We start from the raw sequence: 21,935 nt of genomic DNA on the forward strand, positions 1-21,935 counted from the left end.
ACTCCCCCAAACCATTATACTCAAAGTCATGGTATCGTACAGTGAAAGGATATAAATTAAAATCAGTCAAGGGGAGAGGCACAAAGGACAGAGTCTAAGACAGTAGGGCTCTCCCATAACTATGTGTAACAATACACATGGCATTGCCAACCAGGCAGGCTCACCCAAGCCTTCGTGTTCAGAGATTTTATTGGGGCTCAGTCACATTGGTGTGGTTGACCTCCGGGTAGTTGACCTTAGTCTCCAGCCCCTCCAGAGGTCAAGCTGACACCGCATGGCCCTGCAGCTCCCCACTACACATTTGACACAGACTATCAGGCATGGGGTCCAAAACCCCCATGTAAATACATACACTCTCATCAGGCAAGACGTTCCTGGGCAAAGAGGTATTACCCAGGAGCCAAGGGCAAAGGGCCACCTATTTCTTTGGGCAAGGTCAGTCCTTTACAATACAAGTGCCCATTTCACAGAAGAGGAAATTGAACTTTGGAGAGATGAAATGACAGGCCCCAGGTCCCAGAGCAAGTGTCAGATCCAGGATTTGAACCATGACAGTCCAATTCCAGGGCTCCACGTGCTTTGTGTTCTTCATGGCAGCTGAAATGTCTTGTTGAAAGAGAAATTAACCCACGAGATAAGATTTTCCCATCTTCCCATTTCTCTAGTTGTCTGATAAGTCACATCTAGAGTAAATTTAATTTAAGCTTCTTATCAAAGCTATTCTATGAGAGCAGTCTGGCCAGGGCTCTCTTTGGAGAGATATGCCACATCCAACAAAGATTCCACTTAATTTGGCCAAATAATCTCAGTTGATATTGCTCTGTGTGATTACCTGATATTGTTCCCATGAACTTGGAATGAAAATATGAATTTAACCCATGTTTATCAGGTGTCTGTAGATGCCAGGTGTCAGGCAAGGTTCTGGAGATACTATGGTGAACAAGTTAGGTATAATATATGGCTTTGCTTGGGTCTTAGCATGTATGTGTTAGGGGAAAGAAGAAACAAAGTACCAGGTCAGTACTTCCATCATTGTCCCTTCTCCTGGGCATGCTAGGCCCCAAGCATCGCCATTTATTGGACAAATATTTACTGAGAGGCCTCATGTGCTGGGCACTTTTGTCCATCAAAGGGCTTTGGGGGTAGAGGAGTGAACGTGACAGATGCAGCCCCTGCCTTCCCTGAGCTCATCTTCACTTGAGAGGAGATAAACTTATTACTGCTAACCTTTTATTTGAGTGCGAGAAGTATACTGAAATCTTGTGAACAACTGGATAACATAGTATCCAACAGTGATTCGAGACATGAAGAAACGAACACCAGGCCAGGATAGAGAATGGGTGAAAGTGGTTGAGGTGACATTTAAGCTGAGACCTGTGGAATGAAGAGGCTGCTGCCATGGGAGGAGTGGGAACAGTGTTTCAGGCAGAGGGAACAGCATATACAGAGACCTGAGAAAAGGCCATTTTGTGATGATGGAAGAAGGTAGAAAGGTGAACAGGGCTGCATAGGCTGTGGAAGTGTTTGGATTTTACTCCACAGAGAGTGGGGAGCCATTGAAAAGATCAAAGAAAACTGACATGATCTCATTCACATTTAAATGTCCTTCTTGGCTGCTGCTTAGAGAATAGATTGGGGTGGGGTGGAGAAGGCAGAGGAAGGGGTCATCTCTGGGTGACAATAATTATGATCAGGACAGGCACCCTGTAAAGACCTTCCTGTACATTTACTCAGTTAAGCCTGACATCCATCCTATGAAGCAGGTCTCATTATCACCATCATCACCACCATCACTATCCCCACCACCAGCATCCCCACCACCACGACCACCACCACTGCCACCACCACCAGCATCACCATTACTGCCACCACCACCACCGCCGCCGCCACCATCACCATCACTGCCATCACCACTACCACCACCATTACACTCACCACCAACACACTCACTACCACCACCACACCACCCATTACCACCAACACACAGACTGCCACTACCACCACCACCACAACCATCACCACCACTACTCTCACTCTTATCATCACCACTATCAACTTCGTCACCACCACCCTCACCACCACCTTCACCACCATCACCACCATCACCACCACCATCACCACCATCACCATCACCACTATCACCACCATCACCACCACCATCACCACCATCATCACCATCACCACTATCACCACCATCACTACCATCACCACCATCACCACCATCACCACCACCATCACCACCATCATCACCATCACCACTATCACCACCATCACTACCATCATCACCATCACCACCACCATCACCACCATCACCATCACCACTATCACCACCATCATCACCATCATCACCACCACCACTATCACCACCATCACTACCATCACCACCATCACCACCACCATCACCACCATCACCATCACCACTATCACCACCATCATCACCATCATCACCACCACCACCACCACCACCATCACCACCACCATCACCACCATCACCACCACAACTATCACCACCATCACTACCATCATCACCATCACCACCATCACCACCATCACCACCACCATCACCACCATCATCACCATCACCACTATCACCACCATCACTACCATCACCACCATCACCACCACCATCACCACCATCACCATCACCACCATCATCACCATCATCACCACCACCACCACCACCACCACCACCATCACCACCACAACTATCACCACCACCATCCTCACTCTTACCATCACCATCACCATTATCAACATCGTCACCACCACCCTCACCGCCACCTTCACTGCCGCCATCACCGTCACCTTCACTGCCACCACCACGCTCACCACAATCTTCACCACTACCTTCACCACCATCATCACAATCAATTCACAGGAAGAGACTGAGTACAAGCAGCAAGTCCACATGTACAGAACAGAGGTAGAATTTGAACCTGGGTGCTCTGACCCGGTCAGTACTCATGCTCTCACCATGAAGTCACACTGCTCCCCATCTCCTGTGTAAAATGCAGTGGTTACATTTTTTTTGAGTGATGGTCTGGGAATTGAACCTGGGTCTCCCACATGAAAGGCGAGCATTCTACCACTGACCCACCCGAGCACCCATAATGGTTATATTTAAAGATCTCTAGGACTTCGCTGCACTAAGTTCAGTCCCTGGACAGGCAGCATTGGCATTATCTGGTAGCTCAGTAGAAATGTTGACTCTCAGGCCCCACTTGGGCCACTGAATCAGAAGCTGTGTTTTAACCATATGATATGTAGGCACACTGAAGTTTGAGAAGCCTTGCTTCTCTTCCTCCGACATTGTGAACTGTGAACTCTGTACCATGAAAAGGACACTGTCAGTATAACAACAGGACTCTTACATGCTCTTTCATGATCATTCCATGGAAGCTGGGCTGGGCTCCCTCCTTCCCTCCTTCTCAGGAATATCTTCTTCTCCAACAGAGAAGGTGGAGTGCTTCTCAGACTACATGGCCATTTGCATCCCGAGGAGGCACGTGGAGGGTTTGAGGAAGTGGCTGGGCAGGACTCTACACTTCCCAGGTAAGGGACAGTCATTGGCTGGGCAGGGCCTTTGCCTCTGTATGTAGACCTCACCCCAGGGCCTTTGCACGGCCCTTCCTCTGCCTCAAATTCTCCCCCAACCCATGTCTCATGACCGGGTCCTTCCTGCCATTCAAACTCAGCCCAAACGTCACTTCCACCCAGAAGCCTCCTGACCTCTCCCTCTAAAGTAGCCCACCCCACCCCTGTCACTCTCCAACCCACTTTTTTCTCAGCACCCATCACACTTAGAATGATCTGTAGTTGCTTGCTTATGTTATTGTTCCCAAGTGCCCTCTGTGGAAGGCAGCTCCCAGGGGGCTGGCCCACTGATTTCTCCAGAACCACGAGCAAAGTCTGGTACGTAGACACTCAATAGATATTCACCGAATGAACACACAGCCTGATACCCTCGAAGAAGTGCCCATCCGGTGCTGATATACTTGGAAGCCTGAATCACCTGGGAAAAGAAACGGACGTGGGGAAAAGGGGGCGATTCTCACACACTTAAAATGGGAAACCTTTCCCTGTGTGGCCGGGGAATGTGCGCCTAAAACAGCACAAGCCAGGGCACAGTGTGACAGGGGCCTTGCAGCCGTGGACACATGCCAACAGAAAACGTGGGAGGGGGTAGGCGCCCGACACCCTTGTGGGGTGGCCGTGGCGCTCAGAGCAGAGGGAACGAAAGCAGAGAGACGTACGGAGTGCCCCTTCCCTCTGTCCTTTCCATCGCGAGGGATGGGGCAGCAGCAGAAGCCCACAGAATTTCTCTTCGCTTTCCCACAGGAAGAGAGCAATTGAGGGGAGGGGCTTTCCCATCTCTTCCAGATTCTAGGGAAACCGCCCAGGGACCCCATTTGTTCTGGAAGTTCTTTAGGCGCCTTATGGGAGTGGGGCGGCAGCCGTGTGGTCAGGTGGCCGGCGAGGCCCAGGGAACAGCGTTTGTGTATGAAAAGGCCACTTTTCCAGGAGAAATGCTGTGGATACATTAAGCTGTCGCCCGTTCTTCGGAGAGCCATTATTAATGGAAAACAATAGATTAATAGTTTTAAAACGCTTGTTCAATAAGTAATTTTTATGGCTCTGGATAGAGCCCATTAAACATTTCTGTGTGTTATTATAAAGAAGTTTTAAGCGTAAAATCATAAAGTCAATAATCAGAGAATTAGTCACCGCGGCCAGCCACAGGCCATTAGTTTTAGGCCCTGTCAGAGACACCTGTGGCTCTCGCCAGAGCGTTTGCAGCTCATGCCGCAGTGGCAGGTGGGGCGGGAGCAATGACGGTGCCTGCTGCCTTCCATAAACTTGAGGGGACAGCAAGCAGATGTGAGCAGCGGGATGCCAGGCAAATATTTACAAAGTGCAAACGTGAATGCAAAACTAAAATGATCCAGGTCAATTTGCACATCCAGACTTAGACACTTTATTTCCCCAGTGAGAGCCTGCCTTTCAGAGCCTCCCTCCGCCCGAGGCAAGACCCTGATCTCCTGCTAAAGAGAGAGGTGGAATCTGCATGCTTTTAAAAGGAAGGCACCTCGCTAGAGTATCCCCCACATAAAGGCTTCCCGAGCCGCTTTCTGAAGCAGCACATTCCTTGCCTATCAAATACACGCTTGAGAGTCAAGTATTTGAAAATGAAAACTGTGCACCTTTAAAAATGACTTTTTAAAGTCATTTAAAAATCATGACAAAAGCAGTACAAGGTAAATATGGAAACTAGAAAAAATCCAAAGAAGATCAGCAACTCCTTATAAGCCTTGGACCCAGAGCTATCACTCCTTATGGTTGACTCATTCAACTAATATTTATTGAGTCCCCTGTATGCCAGACACTCTGCTAGGCATGAAGCCATGACGCTCGTGGCGGGAGATAAATAATAACTATGATAAATACATGAATCAGATAGTAGGTTTGAAAGAGAGAAATGAGAGGGAAAAGAAAGCAGGAGAAGGTCGATTTAACAGGGCCATCAGGGTGGGCCTTGCTGAGAAGGAGACAACTGAGCAAAGCCTTGAGGGAGGTGGGGGAGTGAACCACCAGGTACTTAGGAGAGGATTGCTCCAGAGTGAGGGCACAGCCAGTGCAAAGGCCCTGAGGCAGCAGTGTTGTGCCTGGCATACTTGAAAGAGCAGAGAGGCCGGTGTGGTTGGAGCAGAGTGTGTGGATGCAGGAGAGGGGGTTGGTGAGAGGAGGGATGAATCATGCGGGCCTTTCAGGACTTTGGGTTTTACTCGGAGAGAGAGATAGGAAGGTGTGAGAGGGGAGCGACATGATCTGGCTGGAGAGCAGACAGAAGGGACAAGGAAGGAGGCTGGAGACAGAAGAGGCAGCTCAATTGAAGACATCCAGGTTAGGGAACAGAGTGGGGAGGAGGGGTTGGATTTCTGACATCCTTTGAAGGTAGAACCAACAGGATTTCCGGGTGGGGGGTCTGCCTTTCCAGGCTTCTTCCCATGACTGCTACTTTCACCCACCACAGGTGAGGAGCTTCCGGGCATAGGAGCCATCGGCAGTCTTTGTCTGGGTGTCTTGAGATTTCTGACCTTGCTGGGGACGGTACGCCCAGCGGGCATTTCTGTTCCTCTCCATCATAGGGACCTGGAGGGCCCCCCACCGCCTGGATTCTTTTCTTGCCCAGTGTGGCTTCCTTCTGCATCCTGCTCCCAACGGTGACTTCATTTTTCGAGCTCGGTACTCGGCCTGCTTGGTGAAGAAGGAGGTGGGTTTGGGAATTAGTTTTTGTAGGGAGACGGTGCTGTCTCTTGGGAAGCTTCCATTCTAGGACACAAAAGGAGCTAAGCCTGGCCACGGACACTACATAAGGAGGCACTACTCAGCTATTCCGGGTGAAAACCCAGCCTGCACCTGGCACTGCGGGAGGGAGGGGAGGGGGAGCCACAGCCCTGTCCTCGCCCAGCTGCGGCCACGGACATCGGAAGCCCCGGCATAGACACAGCAGCCACGGCTGCTGGACAAGTACTACACGGGGGGTTGGTTTAAGCTCACAAATTTACCATCTCATGGTTTTGGAGGCTTGAAGTCCAACAGTGGAGCATTGGCAGGGATGCTCTCTACCAGAATCCGTGCTGGGCCCAGAAGCCTCCATCACATGGCGCTCGCTCTTGCTCTTTCTGTCTCTCTCTCTCTCTTCCTCTCCCCAACCCCCTCCACCCCTTTTGTCTGTTTCTGCTTCTCTAATTTCCACCAACTTCTGGCTTCTTCTGACTGACTGTGTCTGGATTTCCTTCGCCTATAACGAGCCCAGTCATATGGCTTAAAGCCCACCCTGATTCAATTTGGCCTCGTCTAAACTCATCTGAACTGGATTTTGGAAGATGCTATTCACAAATGGGCTCACACCATAACCAATAATGTCTTCAAAAGTCCTACTTACAAAAAGTCCCCAGGAATGTGGATTGAGACTTGAACATGACTTCTGTGGCCACGGGATTCAGTCCCCAGCACTGGGTTAACTCAGCTCGGATGCCACCTCCTCCAGGCAGTCTTCCTGATAGTTAATTGCTGTGCTGTGCAATGTACCTACTTCTGTCATTGCACCTGCTGCCCTGGTTAATAACATCTCTCACCCTAGGCCTGCTTGCCTCAGGGCTTGAAGCACAGTAGGTGCTCAGTGAATGCTTAGTGAAGTGGATAAATGGTGCTGTGTTTTTCTGCAGCGGCTGATGGAGCATAAGCTTCAGGGTCCCTCATTGCACAGCCCCCTTACGTGTTCACAAGACCAAATGACTCAGTAAAATTTGCAAAAGTAAGGTATTTTTGCATTATCTTTCTTAAAGAGCCCCACTGCCCCAAACTGCATAAGCTTCAGAACCCACCCAGCCTGCCTGGCCCAGGATGGCTCAGTGGAGGGGGCTTCTAAGCTGGGGCTTGAGGGGTGGGCTACACCAGTCAGAGGGAGGCAGGGGGAGCTGAAGTTCCTTTGAGGGGCAGAAGGGGAAACAGAGGCTGTGATTTAAGCAGCGGCTGATGGCATGGGGGCCAGGAGGTTGCAGCTGGGCACACTTGTAGCTTTAATTCCACTTCCTGGCTCCCAAGAGCCTGCAAACTGCCCCACAGAGCCCTCTGATTTTCTTTTTTCCCCTCCTCTCTTTTCCTTCTCATCTCCATTTCCTCTTTTTGCTTCATTTCTTCTTTTTCCCCTCCCTTGTCCAAACCCAGAGTTTCTCCCAAGTGGGGTTGTGGTCAATCGTGAGGAAGAAATTACAGGAAATATTCTCTTCTCTTTCTCTCTTCTCTGCAATCCCCCCTCCTCTTGGACACCCCGTCACCAGCCCTCACGTCCGCCTCCACTATTCCCGGGCCCCACCACAAAGCGTAAACGCCTGACCTTCCTTCGTGGCTGGAGGAGGTCAGCCCCCACTTCCCTTGTGGGAGTCACCGGTTTCACATCCTGAAGCCCCACACTGCACTCAGGGACACGAGGCAGTCGAGTTCCAGAATGATCCAGGCCTGGTCCTGCGGCCAGTCCCAGGAATGGCCAGCCACATGCCTTACCTCCTCTGAGCCTCAATTGCCCCATCTCTAAAATGGGAAAAAGGAAGCCTTCCTTGCCAGACAGTTGTCAGGGTCCAGGGAGAGAAGGCATGAGCAAGTGCTTGTCAACTGTCAAGTGACATCTAGGTGCAAATTTCCCTTCTGTCTGTCCAGGCATGACCTTCCCGAAATCTACAAATGTCCCCCAAGCCTGAGGGCTCCCCTGGTGGGGGCTGAAAGCTCGGAGTCCAGAAGCAGGTGCTTAGTTCCGAGTCCTTGTCTTCCTCTGTCTTGCTCCTTAGCCCCCTCCCGTGAGAGCTGCCTGGCTTCCAGAGGGCTGATGTTGACTTTGTCTGCTAAAACTAGTCGCTGACCTATAATTGGCGCTTATTAACCGTATTTTGCTCTTTCATTTGCACACATGAATTTTGCCCGACTTCCAGGAAGCAAATTATAGGTTGGAAATCAGAATATTTCAAAAAGGGGTGAGAAGGTTGGAGCAGGGCCATCGCTACATAATGAAGTGTCCGGTGGAAACGTGGAGGCTGAGCCAGGAGTCCGTCCACTGCGGGCCCACATTCATGCAGGTAACGGGCTGGGGTCGGGGGGGTGCGCGGGAGGGGGCATCCCGGGCTGCGCCTCTGTCCTAGGCCAGAGCAGGCGGTGAGGCTGTGAGCCACACAGGACTGGCAGTGCAGTATGGCATCACACCTCTGCAGAAACTCGTGGGTGCTTGTTGGGTGCCCAGCGACTGGGCTCTCACCTTGTGATTTCCTTTCTCTCCAGGTCCAGAATAGATTGTGGAAGTTGGGGGAATGGTGGGGGTGGCAGCGTGTTACAAGTTCAAATGCCTCCAGGAGCCGAGCCCACAAGAGAAATGAGTATCAGACTGAGGAGGCAACAGAGAATTTTATTCGTGTCTTCATTTATTTAGAAAACACTTACATTCCACTCACTCTTCCAGGGACTATTGTAACTGCCTCCCAATTATCAATTTATTTTCCCTTGCCTGAGGTCCCTCAGCTGGGGCGGGGGGCGGGGGTGCTGAGTTTTGATCCAGCAGAGTGGAGGGGGCTGTGGCAAGCTGGGGCACACACCCCAAACCCTAACCCCTCCAGGGGTATAGCCACCCCTCAACTCTGGCCCCATGTTGCCAGGTTTTCCAACTTTTCAAGAGAAAGTGGAAATCCATAATTATATGTGGAATGTCCTAATTAAAAAAAATATGTTGACTTTAATTTTTTAAACACTGGCTCAAACAAAACACTTTGGGGGTTCAGTTTGGCCTGATGGGCACTGGTGGTTGATCTTTGGCTGAGTATGAGGGAAATGGGGTTGAGGGAGGAGATCGGAGAAGGAAGGGGAAGGGAGAGAAAAGGAAAGGAGATTAAAAAAAAAAGGAAAAGACTGGAGGAAAAAGGCTGCTAATGAGCCATGCATTTGACAAGCTTTTATTAGGCACCTACTATATGCCAGGCACTGTGCTGGGGCTAAGGGGACACATTTGAATAAGACCTGGTCCCTTGCCCCAGGAGGAGGTTACAGTTTTACTCTCATTCTCATATGGTCTGAATTTAAAAATGAGTGTGGCGAGGGGGAAAGAGCCCAAACCCTGGCTCTCCAAACCCGAGCTGGTCTCAGCTCCGCCTGACTCAGGGCAGTCTTGGACAGATGGGTGGACTTCTCTGAAGTTCTTTTGCTCTCCAACCTGAAGGAGCAGGGGCCGAGCAGTCGGGATTTCTCAGCCCACTGGTCTTGTGAGTTGCATGCTGGTCTTGGATCTCCTGAAAATCTGGGGACCGCACCCCAGATTCCCACCCCAGGAGACCCATTTGACCTTCCAGGGCTGGCCCTTTCTCCCTCGGCCCTGGGCCTGTCATTCTGGGAGCGGCCACCAGGGGGACGATGCTGTGGGGACAGGACACGGGACAACTGCTGAGAAAAGCAGGACGCGCTCCCAGCCCGGGCCCGCCGCTTTGTCTCCATCCCCCCGCCCCTCACCGCCTTTGAAGCCAAATATCCTCACCCCCAGCCTCCTGCCCCGACTGAGGTGTGGGGAGCGTGGGGTGTCCCCACTCCCCAGAACAGAGACGCAGAGAGAGCAGGTCACCAGCAAGCCGCGACGGAAGCCAGGTCTGCGGCGCCCCAGCCCCCCGCCCCTCCCCGGCGCCCTCTCCCCACCCGAGAACCTCATCGAATTGACTGATTCATTCCTGGTGACTTCTGCAGCCGCCGCTTCCGTGGCTGCACCTTGAACTTGCATTAAGTTTTAATTAAAGCCGTTTCCCCGGCCTTGCCCTTGGCTAAATGCAGCTGTGGGCACAGGGCACATAGATATTTAATACTCTGCCTCTCCCCGCTGACGGCGCGGGGTGCCCAAGGGTGTACACGAGCCGTGCCCGCTCGCAGCCATCCGCGCGCTTGCTTAAGTGTGCCCACAGGCCCCGAGCGGGAGGCCGCGCAATAACTATTCATTGCCCTGGGTTAAGTGTGCCCAGGGGCACCCGTAAACTCGATGCAGTGATTAGCGATCGCTCCCGGTGCCGGCTGCCAGAGGTCCTGCCTGTCCCGGGCCCTAAATATAGCAGCGCGCGGGGCTGCCCCGTGGCGCCGCCTTAAAGGGCACCGGGCGTTTTTTTTGTTTTTTACCCGTGCAACTGGTCAAATCTGTCCTTCTTTCTTAAAACTCAGCCTCCCGGGGCTCCCTCCAGGTCGCAGCAGACCGGGCCGGGGTCTGGAAGCAGTGGGACAAGGTTTTCCTGTGCAAAAGGGGCAAAAGCTGACTGCTCTGTTCCCTGCCGGAGGCAGGACATCTTCTCGGTTGCTTCCTCTTCGCCAAGTGAGAGCAGCAAGCCCAAGGATAAGGAAGCAGCTGGGACTCCCCCAGGCGTCCCTGGTGTGCTGTCCTGAGCCTCAGCTGGCCACTCAGCTTTCTGCTAGTGAAGAGCTCCTGGGAGCCAGCCTCTCTCTGCCTGGCTTGGGGGGGCCGCGAGGTGGGTGGGAAGGGGAGGGAGTGTCAAGGTGAGCCAGTCCCCGCCGGCTGCAGCGTCCCCTCCTTGCACGGTGGGGAGGGCAGGCAGATGATCTCAGAGGGACACTCTGCTAGTCTGCGACTCTCTCCTTGTGCCACGACCTCCCTGTCCAGGTGAAGACAAAGGCAAAGGGAGGCTTGGAAGAAGTAGAAAGAACTGAGCGAGCAGCTGGGCCGAGGGCGTCCCTGGCTGCTGCAGGAACTCCGGGGAAAGGCCTGGACCACACCATCCCCACAGGTCCCTCACCTGTGAAAAGGGGACAATGGTGCCTCCTTCCACAGGTCCCAGAAAGTCCTGCATCCAGGACCCCCCTCGGTCCCTTCGTGCGCATGAGGCCATAGACAAACTCTCTCCAGGGCTGGTCGGACCCTGAACGGAAAGAAGAGGGGAGAGGAGAAAATGGGTGAACTTGGGAGAAAAGCAAGATGGAAGGACTTGGCGGTGGCAAACGGACCCTGCGTGGCATCACATACTCAGCCCCTCTCGGCCTCGCCAGCTGTGCCTGGGCCCCCAGCTGCCCCCTTGGCCGGGCCCCGGGCGGCAGCTGAGGCTGTGACATTTCCCTGGGTCTGTTGACACTTGAGTCCCAGAACATAAATGATTTTCTTGTCTTAATGAGCAAACAACCCGGCTGGCACCACTCTCTCTCTGTGGCCTCCCGCTGGGGTAATTGCCAGCTCTTAGATGCTTCGGCAGAAATGTTTACTCACTCACCTTTGCTTACCGCATGCCAGGCAGACTTAGCTGCTTCTTTGTTTTGCAGGTTTCACGACCCCTGCCCCCGAGAAGCACCCATGGACAGGTAGGTGGGGCAACAGCGACTTTCTAGAAGGTGGCTGCTGGTTCTGCCAGGCCTGGTGCTAGGGGACTCCTGTGGCCCGAGGTTTTGCGATCCCCTGCCCCCCTCACCCGAAGGGTGTCAGTGGACAGTGCCAACTCTTCTAGGCCCAAGTCTTGGCACAGAAGCTTAAAGCTTCCCCTGCTGCCCACTCGAAGCCATTGGAAAGGAACCTTGAGGAGGGGACCCTGGGTTTGGGTGAGAGGCGGGGCTGGAGGCCTCTGAGATTGTTCCCACACTTAAATCTTCTGTGCAGGGTCTCCGGTGACAGGGAGCTCACCCCTTTGCAAGGCTCCCCGTTCCCATATTGAAGAGCCCTTCCCCCAACTTTCTTCCTGCTGGTCCTGGGTCTGCCCTCTGCAGTCTCCCCCCCAAGGAGCCACCCCCTCCTCTGTTTCCCACCCCTTTGGACACCTAAAGTCAGTGACCACGCCCTCCCTCGAGTCTTCTCCTCCTAGCATGGGGGCTGGGGACCCCTCCCTGCCCCTCTCCCAGCGTCCAGGCCGCTGTCTTTTTCAAGGTCCCCTTGCAAATGTCCTTCTGGAGCAGGGCCAGTGGAGCCGAGGGCAGGACCCTGGCCGTGCTGGGTGCAGTGCCGGATGACTGGCAGGTGTCCCTATGGAGGCTGGCTGCAAACCTTAGCGTGCACCTGCTGTGCCCCAAGCACGCCTGCGAGGGGTCTGCTTCCCCAAAGTAGAGGGAGCGGGGGTGTCCAGCGGGCCTGCCTCTCTGAGTGACCCTCCCACCCTGCCCTCCCTCCCCGAGTCCCATCACCTTCCTGAGTGTGCTCTCGAGTGTCCCTTCTCCTCCATCACCAGTGCCTGTCTCCCTGGCCAGATACATGGTTTGTGAGTAGGTCCTGTTTCTCCAGACCCCGTGGCTGCTGTCCCTTCGAGGGGAGCTGGTGGCTTCCCTGGAAGATGCCAGCCTGATGGGACTGTATGTGGACATCAATGCCACCACTGTCACCGTCCAAAGCCCTAGACCAGGCCTTCTGCAGAGGAGGGAGGTGAGCGGTGGGCAGCAGGCCTGACCGGGCTGGGGGCCCCAGGGGTCCAGTACCCCCCCGCGGAGCTGTTGGCAGCAGCCACCTCTGGTGCTGATTCAGATGTCCACCTGCGAGACCGGACAAATTTAGGCAGGCGGCTTCGAAAATTGGGCCCCATTAGTGCAAAGTGCTCCGCTCGACAGGTGAGGGGCTCCTGCAATCATGTATTCAGCTTGTACTGATCATGGTGGCAGGAGCGTAATTACCATCTCTTTAAATAGCCCAAAGTTGCCATGTAAGAGAAGACGGCTCACATGACATTTGCTCCCAGCTCGCTTCCTGCTAAAAATATCCTGGCTAAATAATATTTCCTGGTTGCATCGGGGCAATGGTCCCTGGCCTGGGCTCCGTAACTCTCAGGATTTAGTCCAGAGACCAGTCCAAAGGTTGGGGGTGGGGGGGTTGGGAGGGGGAAGCCTGGGGAGGGAGCTTGTTTCCGGAACGGCCGTTGCAGAGGTGACAAGGGACCTCCCTGCCTCAGCAGGTGCTGAATAGCTCCGTGGAGCTCCTGCCACTCTGGCTGGTCAGTGGCTACTATGCAATTTCTTTAGAAGCCGCTTGTCCGCAGGGTAAGACCCAGGAGCACCCGTCACGCCCACCCTTTCCAGCTCTAACGCTCTCTCAGCCCCTCTTCCTTTTTCTTTCTCTGGGCACTTGATTCTCCTCGGTCCCAACCCACTTCTCCTCTCTTGACCAGGACCTTGGCCAGGCTGTGCGTTTCTGAAATGCTTGGGACAAAGAGACATTTGCACTTGCTGGAGGAGAGTGGGGGCACGGTGGAGGGGTGGGGTGTGGAATGGAGCCAAAAGAGCAGAATCATCATCTGTGGGGGGAGCTCTCCCAATCTGGTGTCTCCAAACTCCTTGGAGGTCCTGAAATGGGCCGCAGGGGTGTCTGGGAGGGCAAGGCTGGGAGAGAGCCTGCAGCTTCCATCTCTCTCCAGGGCTCTTTGATCTGGGCAAATACCTTCCTGTGGGCTTCCATTACATACAGAAGCCAGATCTGGGAGACTCTTCCTACCTCCGGGGGCTTTAAGTTCTAAAGAACTCTGTATGTAAAGTTAGGTGGATCAAAGTCTCTGTCTTGTGTCTTGCGTGGGTAGGTCATAGATGACTAAGACTTTTCAATTGTATAGAATTTTATTATGACCCAGGTTCCATTGTGGTGGCTCTGATGAGTTCAGGGGCTTGGGGACAGCCTTGCCGAGCCCCAGCCATCTCGCCTCCTGTTCCTGATGCTTGAAATCCCTTTATTTGGAGACAGATGCTTTCATTTAGCAACTGCAGAGCTGGCTTAAAGTGCCCTCTTGAGAGAGCTGACACAACGAAATTCTTGCTAAAGTGTAAACAACTGATACGAGCTGTATTTCTTAAAAGCAGCTTTGGTAATGGAAGGGGCACCAGGCTAGGCCACCTAAGCTGAAAAGAGGCTTGGCCGAGACATATTTGCAGCTTCCCCGGGCAGCTTTCCTCCCACATCCACTTCCTTATTGGCCTTGGCAAATGGCAGGATGACTTGAGCCCTTGGGGATGGCTTTTTTCTTCTTTTCTTCCTTAATGCAGCCAACTTAGTGCAGCCAGGCAGCCATACCAGGACACCACGGAGTGTCATCATGTCATCCACTGGGGAGGTGTGCCGTGCTGTCCTCATCCCTGCCAAGGTGTACTTTTTCCCATGCCATGTGTCCTTCCCCCTCCAGCATCATCGCAGCCAGAGTCGGAGGTCTCAGTTCACATCCCCAAGCAGAGACTGGGTCTGGTCAAAAGAGGCTCCTACATCGAGGAAAGCCTGAGCCTAACAGTTCTCCAAGTCCACCCTTCCGGCCCCTTCACAGTCACCGAAAGCAAGGACTTTGTGATGGTCAGCGTCCCCGCAGCCGGGGTACTCCAGGTCCAGGTTAGTGTCCTGGTGGCATCTGCAATTCTATCCCTTAAGAGGCACTGTCTCCTTTGGGCCATCGACATCGTGTGTTGTCAGAAACATGGAGAGCAGGTCTGTGGGGCTGGCTGAAAGTGGCCTTTCGCCCCCTTGGCCGCTGGGGTCTGACACTCTCACCAAGGTGGACCCATCGGGGGACAGCCACAGAGCACAGCGCACACCTTGCCTCATGCATCAAATTCCTCATTGCCCTGCAGCAATGCCAGGAGGCCCAAGGAATGCCGGGAACACAGGCTTTCTATAACGTAGACCTGACCCTGGGATCCGCCGAGACGGCCTCCCCCATGCTCTGGACGGTAGAGAACGTCTTCCCGTGCGTGGGTAAGTGAGGCACGGTGAGGGCGTGCCTGCTTGTAACACGACCACGTCACACGAACCCTCTTTCCTGGCCCTATGGTCAGCTTTCTCCTCACATAAGGCTTCCCTTCTGGCCCTAATAGTTCCCACACCCAGCCGGCCAAGTCACAGAGTCAGGTGCACTGGTTGGAACTGGCAGGGGGACAGGAATGGCAGGACAACCAGGGGGTGTCAAGGTCACCTGCTCTAGTGCTAGACTGCCGCACGCGCGCGTCTTCCGAGGCAGCTGCAGGACCTCCGCGGGACACTTATGCTTGTTGAGACTTGCTTTTCTCATCTGCAAAATGGGGATCCCAGAGCCAGACTGATAGGCAGGACTGTGACAAGGTCTGGCTGAGATAAGGGGCAGAAGGGGCTTAGAGGAGCGCCTGCCACGGGATGAGCTGTTTCCATTCCGATCTGCTCGGAGCTCTGGGTGGTCTCCAGTTCTCTGGGTCACTAAACAGATGGGTCAGGCTCCCTGGCAAAGAGCAGCATTAGGTGACGCAGGTTGTTTCTTAACCCGAGAGAAGCGCATGTCCTCCATGCCGGGACGCCAGAACTCGGGTCTGCAAAGGGGCTTAGGAGGCTGCGTCCTCCGCGAATGCACAGCTCCCAAACAACCTGGTATTCACACATGCGAAACCACCAGGAGCAAAACCCATTGAAATACAGCGTAAGGAAATACACATAATTCACAAATGATGTCAATCACTTTCATCTTATAATTCTTAACTGTCCTCAATAGAAGACAGACGCGAAGGAGATTTAACTCAGATGTTAATAGGGCAAAAGTGCCCCGTTACCAGGATATGATGTTTCGGTGCTGCATAAAAATGTAATTATATTCAGAACTATATTTAAAGATTAAAAGGGGGACTGCCTACCACATCTAGCCCCAAATTCAGAATTAGAAACAAAGAAAAGGCGGGATGGGGTGGAGGGGGGAAGAGTTCTGTCTGCTAAAAATGGAAATGTTTCTTGAAAAATTTTACACATTTCGGCTGTTTCTATTTTAACGGTTCCTGCAGCAATGACATTGACTTTGGGGGGGGGGCTTGAATTTTATCTGACAAATATTCACTAAGCGCTTACCAGGCTTGAGGCCCCATGCAAGGTTCAGCGGGGAACAGAGGCCACCAGGCTCTGTCCTTGCTCTCCAGCAGTGTCCAGTCTGGAAGGGGAGATAACAAATGTCCAGAGGATTATAATAGAAGGCGGGCAGGCTTGGGGGGACATGCCAGAGAGTGGGTGGTCTCTGTCCTGGCCTCTCTTCAGAGGGCAGGTTCTTGATAGGGAGATGGTGAATAAAATACAAAAATAGCACAGCAAGAGTAATAAAAATATTTTAGGAAGGTTTTTTTTTTTGTAGCCTCTCTGGAAAAATTTACACAGGGAGAGAATGTTCTCTTCCTTGTTTTATTAATTTAATATCAGCAGCCAGGATGAATTTCTCCCCTCCCTGGTTCCCTGCAGCTTCTAGGTCTTTCTATTCTTATTATAATTATTGGCACACGGTCGGTCTCTCCTTCCACTCTGAATTCCTTGAGGTCAGAGACTGGGTCTTGTTCAGCTTTTTCTTCTTCACAGGCCTTATCGTACTGCCTAGCCCGTGGTGAGCACTTGATAAATGCTTGTTGGATTGAATAGTCACTAGGAATTTTTTAAAAAATGCTTTTGACAAAGTGCATTCCTCTGTGTAAAATGCTTTAGACAAAGTACATTTCTCTATGTAAATACGTGACTAATAAATTGGGTTATGAATACACTGGGATTGGCTAAGCTGTCTGTGTTTACAGATTTTTTTAATCCCCCCCCCAAAAAAAAGTGGTGAGGACCTATAGGACAAATCCTAATTATTTAAGATGGTACATGTTGCGAACAGGGAGGACATGGACTGTCCAGGCTGAAGAAGAGAAACCAAGGGGAGGGTTTAGCTGTAGCTGTTTTCAAATTTTGAAGCGGGAGCCACAGACCCAAATGCCTTAAGGTGGGAAGCAAATGAGCAAGGCAGCCTGAGGAGGAGAAAAAAACCTCTACCCCAGCGTAGGAAGACCTGGCAGCCGCCAGCCCTGGCAGGTTTGTAAAGAGTTGCCTTTCTTAGCTGGAGCCGATTCCTGCCTTGCAGAATTTGGCCCAGTGTGGCCAGATCTTCTGATTGTCCACAATAAGCTGGAAACCTGGATTGCCATAGAAAAGCTCCCCCTTTAAAACATTTATAAGTTAATTTTTTAAATATTTAAAATTCTCTGAAGCCCAAACCAAACAAGATTAAGGGCTATGTTTGATCCATGGGCCAGAACTTGCGAGCTCTAATCTCAGTCCTTCCACTCATTAGCTGTGTGACCTGGGGCAAGTCACTAACCTCTCTGTGCCTCGGTTTTCTGATTAATCAAATGGGGACGATTTTGTGCTCCCAGGAGACATTTGGCAGTGTCAAGAGTCTTTTTCGGTTGTGGTTGGGGGATGTTTTTAGTGGGCAGCGGCCAGGATGCTGCTAAACATCCCACAAGGGCCCCCCACCCCCCCAATAAAGAATGATCTGGGTCAGAGGGTCAGCAATGCCAAGACTGAGTCTAACCTGAAGGGGCCAAGTGGGGAGAACTGCCTCGGTCTTGTGGTTCCCAGGGCTGGGCCCACCAACTGGCCTCAAAATAAAGAATGGCTTAAAGATGAAAGTGGCTGGGGCAAGGAGCCCAGGCCAGATACTCTGCAGAAAAGTTGACATTCTGTGCATCAATTAAAAAAATATATCTTGGCACCCACCTAGTCTCAAAAGGACTCCAAGTCAAAGTTTGTGGAATTCATCCAGTGAAGTCAGTTCCTAGCCCAGTGCTTGAACTTGACCTCTGGAAGCCTCTGTCTCCCTGTCTCTATAAATGGGGACATGCATGGCACCTACAGAAGGGTGTAAGGGGGGGGGGCGGATTTTGCTTCCTTAGGAAGAGACCTAACCTCTGCTTCCTTTCCGGCAGCTTCAGGGATGGAGTTGCCTCCTGCAGCTGCCACGCCAAAGCCAGCTTCGTCCTTGCTGCCCCCAGGACCAGGGACCCCTCCAGCAGGAATGCTGTCCGCCGCCGCTTCCCTGCTCCAAACTGCAGGTTCAGCTGCCTTGGGAGGCTGGGAAGAGCTGTCTCGGGGCCTGATACAGTGGCCTACTGACGAAAGGGCCAACCCAAGTCCATGACCATGTCCCTCACCCATGCTTCCCTCCACAGGGCCTGGCCCCCAGTGGGCATCTGTGGACACCTCCGGGCCTGAAGCCTGTCTCTTTGGCCACTGTTCTTCCAAAGAGAGCCCCAGCCCCACTCCCACCCCTGGCCTTGCCACCTCCTCCTCAAAGTCAGAACCTTCCCCGGAGAAAACTGGAGACTCTGAGCGCTCTCAGCCGACGGCGGCGCCCCTCCTGGCTGGTGGGCCCAGTTTGCAGCACCCCCGCGTGCTGAGAGGCAATGCAAGGAGGTGGGAGGGAGGGTCAGCAGCTACTGCGCACACAGACGAAGGGCTGGAAACCTGGGCGCTCGCCAAAGGACTCGCGCCTTCAGCCCCAGAGCCAGGCCTGGAGAAGCAGCCCAAGGCCACAGCTTGTCCCGCCCCTGCTCTGGACCATGTTCTTCAGAGCCCCCGAAGCCCACCCAAAGCTCCCATTTCTGCTGCTGCTTCTCTCTCCACTGCTCTCTCACTGAAGAAGGAGTTTGAACCTTTCCTGCACCCGGCCAAGCTGGCGGGAAGAAGCTGGACGTCCAGTGTCCCCATTTCCCCCAGAGCAGGGCAGGGTCTGCCTGGCCCCCGGGCTCCCCTGGAGGAAGTGGGGTTACCTGGGCACTCCTCGTCCCCAGTCACACTTTACTCGGGGTCCTCAGGGATTGGCCCCGGATCCCTACCTCCAGTCTCCCCTGACCCCACAGCCCTGGCCGAGCATTTGTCCTCAGGAGTCACCCCCCCTCAACCACTTCTCTGGAGGCTTGAGCAGTCCAGAGCGTCCCTGGTCTCAGGACAGTCCTCTACCCTAGCTGAGAGTCTCAGAACTCAAAGACTTGTGCAGGAGCCCACCCAGTCATCGGGAAGACCCCTCCTGCTGGGAGGGTTGTCAAGGGGGCTTGTGGCTGTGAAGGAGCCCATCCGGGGGCAGCCTGACGGGGGGCAGTTCCAGCCCGTGGTGAGGTCCTCAGTGACCAGTCCCGCCCAAGAGGCAACGGGATCCTGCTGTTCCCCTGGGTGGGGAGCAGCCCAGGGAACACCCTCCATCACGGAGCCCATGGAGCCACCCAGCAGGGCCTGGCTTCCCCCACAAGGGAGCCCAAGGGCACCTGGACATGTCTTCCCCGACCCCCGTCAGGACCTGGAGGCGCCGGGACCCACCCTCCTCTGGGGGAGGGCGGGCACGTTCACCAGCCCAGGGTGAGTACCTCCGGACCCCCTGCCTGCCCGGGGGGCCCCAGGACCCAAGTCCCCTAGGAGCACAGGGTGGGTCGAGCAGCCTCTGCCAGTTTCCTTCCTTCCAGGCCAGCAGAAGGCAGCAGGCTGGCAGCTCTTCCCGAGAGCGCTCTGGCTCCTACCTCCAAACAACCCTCAGCCTCGTCCCGGGAGGGTCAGGGATACCGGGAACGGGCAGAGTCGGGGGTCTAGAGGTGGCCCCGGCTGCTGGGTGGGGTGAGGGGGGGGGCTCATACATCAGCCCTCCCTTTCACAGCGCTGAGCCCGCGGGCTCCCATGGGCCCTTCCTCCCCTAGCGCGCGGAGCTCGGAGGCTGGGGGGCCTGGCCTCCCCGGGAGCCGACAGAGTCCACCGTGGCCACCAGTCCTGAGCGTCAGGGGCCCCCAGGGCATCCGAACACCAGGGAGGAGGGACTCCTGGGGTGAGTTCTGGTCCCTCTGGGGGGTGCTCCCCAAGAGGGTGCTTGGGTGGCCTCGGTCTGGACAGCCCAGACTCCTTTTCTTGCTGTCTTGTTGTCTCGCTGTTGGATGCGGTGAGGGATCGAGGTGCAGGCTGCAGGCTCTGCCACCAGGCTACTGGGCTTCGAGTCCCAGTCCCTCTGCTCATTCGCTGTGTGACTGTGGGCAAGCCACCCGACCTCTCTATGCCTCAGTTTCCTGATCAGTCAAATGAGGATGATAATAGCTTCTTCCTGGATTTCCCTGCTGTCCAAACCGTCGGGCTCCCAGGTCCAGGCAGAGGAGGGGGAGTGGGGCTGATGCTCACCCCAGGACCGGGGAAGACCTCCGCCCTAGTTCAAACATCTCTGGATGGGAAGGTGATAAGACCCCACAGTGTGTGGCCCCACCAGGCCCCAGGAGGCATGACCCCGGGTCTCTAATGTACCTAGGATGGGGGGGATGTGGGTAGTGGAGGGTGCTGCTCGTTTGTATCTCTTACTCACCACACCCTTCCTCTGGTTTCCATGGCAGCAGCTGGCACTCGGCTCACCCGGACTGCCCCAGGGGACCCCCAGTGACGGTGCACCCCAGCCCAGAAGCCGATCTCGGGGGTGTGTAGCCCGCAGCTGGGGTGCAGTGGCCTGAGCCAGAGCTCACCACTTGCAACTGCTCTGGAAGGGAGCACCCCTCCTCCCACCCCCCACCCACCCCCACCCCCACCCCCATCCCCCATCCCCCACCGACCCATCACTGGAAGTGGGATTTGAAACGCAGCCAAGGAGAGGAGGCGGTCGGCAACGCCCGGAACGCGAACTAACTAAATAAATAAATAATCAGGGTTGTCCTGGCTGATAAACGGTCTCTCCCTCCAAGACAGCTTCTCCCCCCGCCGCCCCCCCCCCCGGCCCACCCCCTCCTTCTTCCTTCTCTGGGCAGATCCATCCCAGGCAAAAGCTTAATAGCCCCATTTAAGGCTTTTCCTTTTCACCACGGAATTGAGCTGCTCCTGCCATTACGAGGTTTTCAGCTTCTCTCTGAAATCAAATTACTGACTCCATTTAATTTTTTAAAAGCTCGGATGATTTCCCTTCTTGAATCGAAGCCGCGACTCCAGGGCCGCCCCCCCTCCCCCCACCGGGCGTTCCCCCCTGTGGGCAGCCCCCCCCCCAGGGCCAGCCTGACACCTAGAGGGGGACCCGTGGGAGGGGCCCCTGCTCGGGGGCCCGGGCCGGGCGGGAAGGAGGCCTCGGCCTCTCCCGAGCCTGGACTGGCTCAGTGAACCCGCCGCCCTGGGCGCGATGCCACTTCGAGGCTGGTATTGTCAGCGGGTAGAGGCCAGCGCCGAGTTGTGGGCTCATGGCCGAGGGGTCGCCAGACCCCAGGCTATTCTCCACTGCGTGTGCCCCAGACATTATAACTCAACCAGGGCCGCGGAGTGCCTGCTCTGTTCCAGGCACTGTTCCAACTTGGGGGTGGGGAGAGCGGCAGGGAATTGGGCAGAGAGACTCCCTCATCCAGGAGCGAAAGTTTTAGTGTGTGCAAGTGTGTGCTTGTGTGTGCAAGTGTGAAGGGAGTGTGGAGCGGACAAGAAACGTGCACAAATAATACTTTCTAATAATGCTGAGCGCCCTGAAGAGAACAAAATCCCTGGGGGGAGGGTGGATTGTGGGCTGCCTTGGTGAGATGGTCTGGGGAGGCCCCTTTAAGGATGTAGGGTGGTGGAAGGGGGCAAGCCTGGAAAGACCTTGGGGAAGGGGCAGCACGTGCAAAGGTCCTGGGGAGGGTTTACTGGGACAGAAAAGGCCATGATGCTGGAGGAG

General features: G+C 54.3%; 1 protein-coding gene across 5 annotated transcripts in view; it reads left to right on the forward strand.

The window, feature by feature from the left end:
* Nucleotides 1–20,818, forward strand: part of CIROZ (ciliated left-right organizer protein containing ZP-N domains) — a 66,315-nt gene extending 45,497 nt beyond the window's left edge. For 2 of the 5 annotated variants that reach the window (XR_013171283.1, XR_013171284.1), the window contains 12 exons: nucleotides 3,454–3,552; nucleotides 6,147–6,271; nucleotides 8,490–8,633; nucleotides 11,842–11,880; nucleotides 12,788–12,925; nucleotides 13,449–13,533; nucleotides 14,664–14,860; nucleotides 15,100–15,223; nucleotides 18,214–18,339; nucleotides 18,457–19,639; nucleotides 19,972–20,492; nucleotides 20,647–20,675. Coding sequence is in view for 3 of the 5 variants with exons in the window: in XM_077151328.1 (XP_077007443.1) it covers nucleotides 3,480–3,552; nucleotides 6,147–6,271; nucleotides 8,490–8,633; nucleotides 11,842–11,880; nucleotides 12,788–12,925; nucleotides 13,449–13,533; nucleotides 14,664–14,860; nucleotides 15,100–15,223; nucleotides 18,214–18,339; nucleotides 18,457–19,639; nucleotides 19,972–20,096; nucleotides 20,404–20,492; nucleotides 20,647–20,760 (2,562 nt within the window). In the remaining 2 variants the exon portion in view is untranslated. Of the gene's footprint in view, nucleotides 1–3,453; nucleotides 3,553–6,146; nucleotides 6,272–8,489; nucleotides 8,634–11,841; nucleotides 11,881–12,787; nucleotides 12,926–13,448; nucleotides 13,534–14,663; nucleotides 14,861–15,099; nucleotides 15,224–18,213; nucleotides 18,340–18,456; nucleotides 19,640–19,971; nucleotides 20,493–20,646 lie in introns of all 5 variants that reach the window. The other 3 variants (XM_077151328.1, XM_077151330.1, XM_077151331.1) reach the window with 3 other exon arrangements.
* Nucleotides 20,819–21,935: the final 1,117 nt, after the last annotated feature.

Source organism: Tamandua tetradactyla, chromosome 2 (genome assembly GCF_023851605.1).
Source record: "Tamandua tetradactyla isolate mTamTet1 chromosome 2, mTamTet1.pri, whole genome shotgun sequence".
NCBI classification, from domain to species: Eukaryota; Metazoa; Chordata; class Mammalia; order Pilosa; family Myrmecophagidae; genus Tamandua; species Tamandua tetradactyla.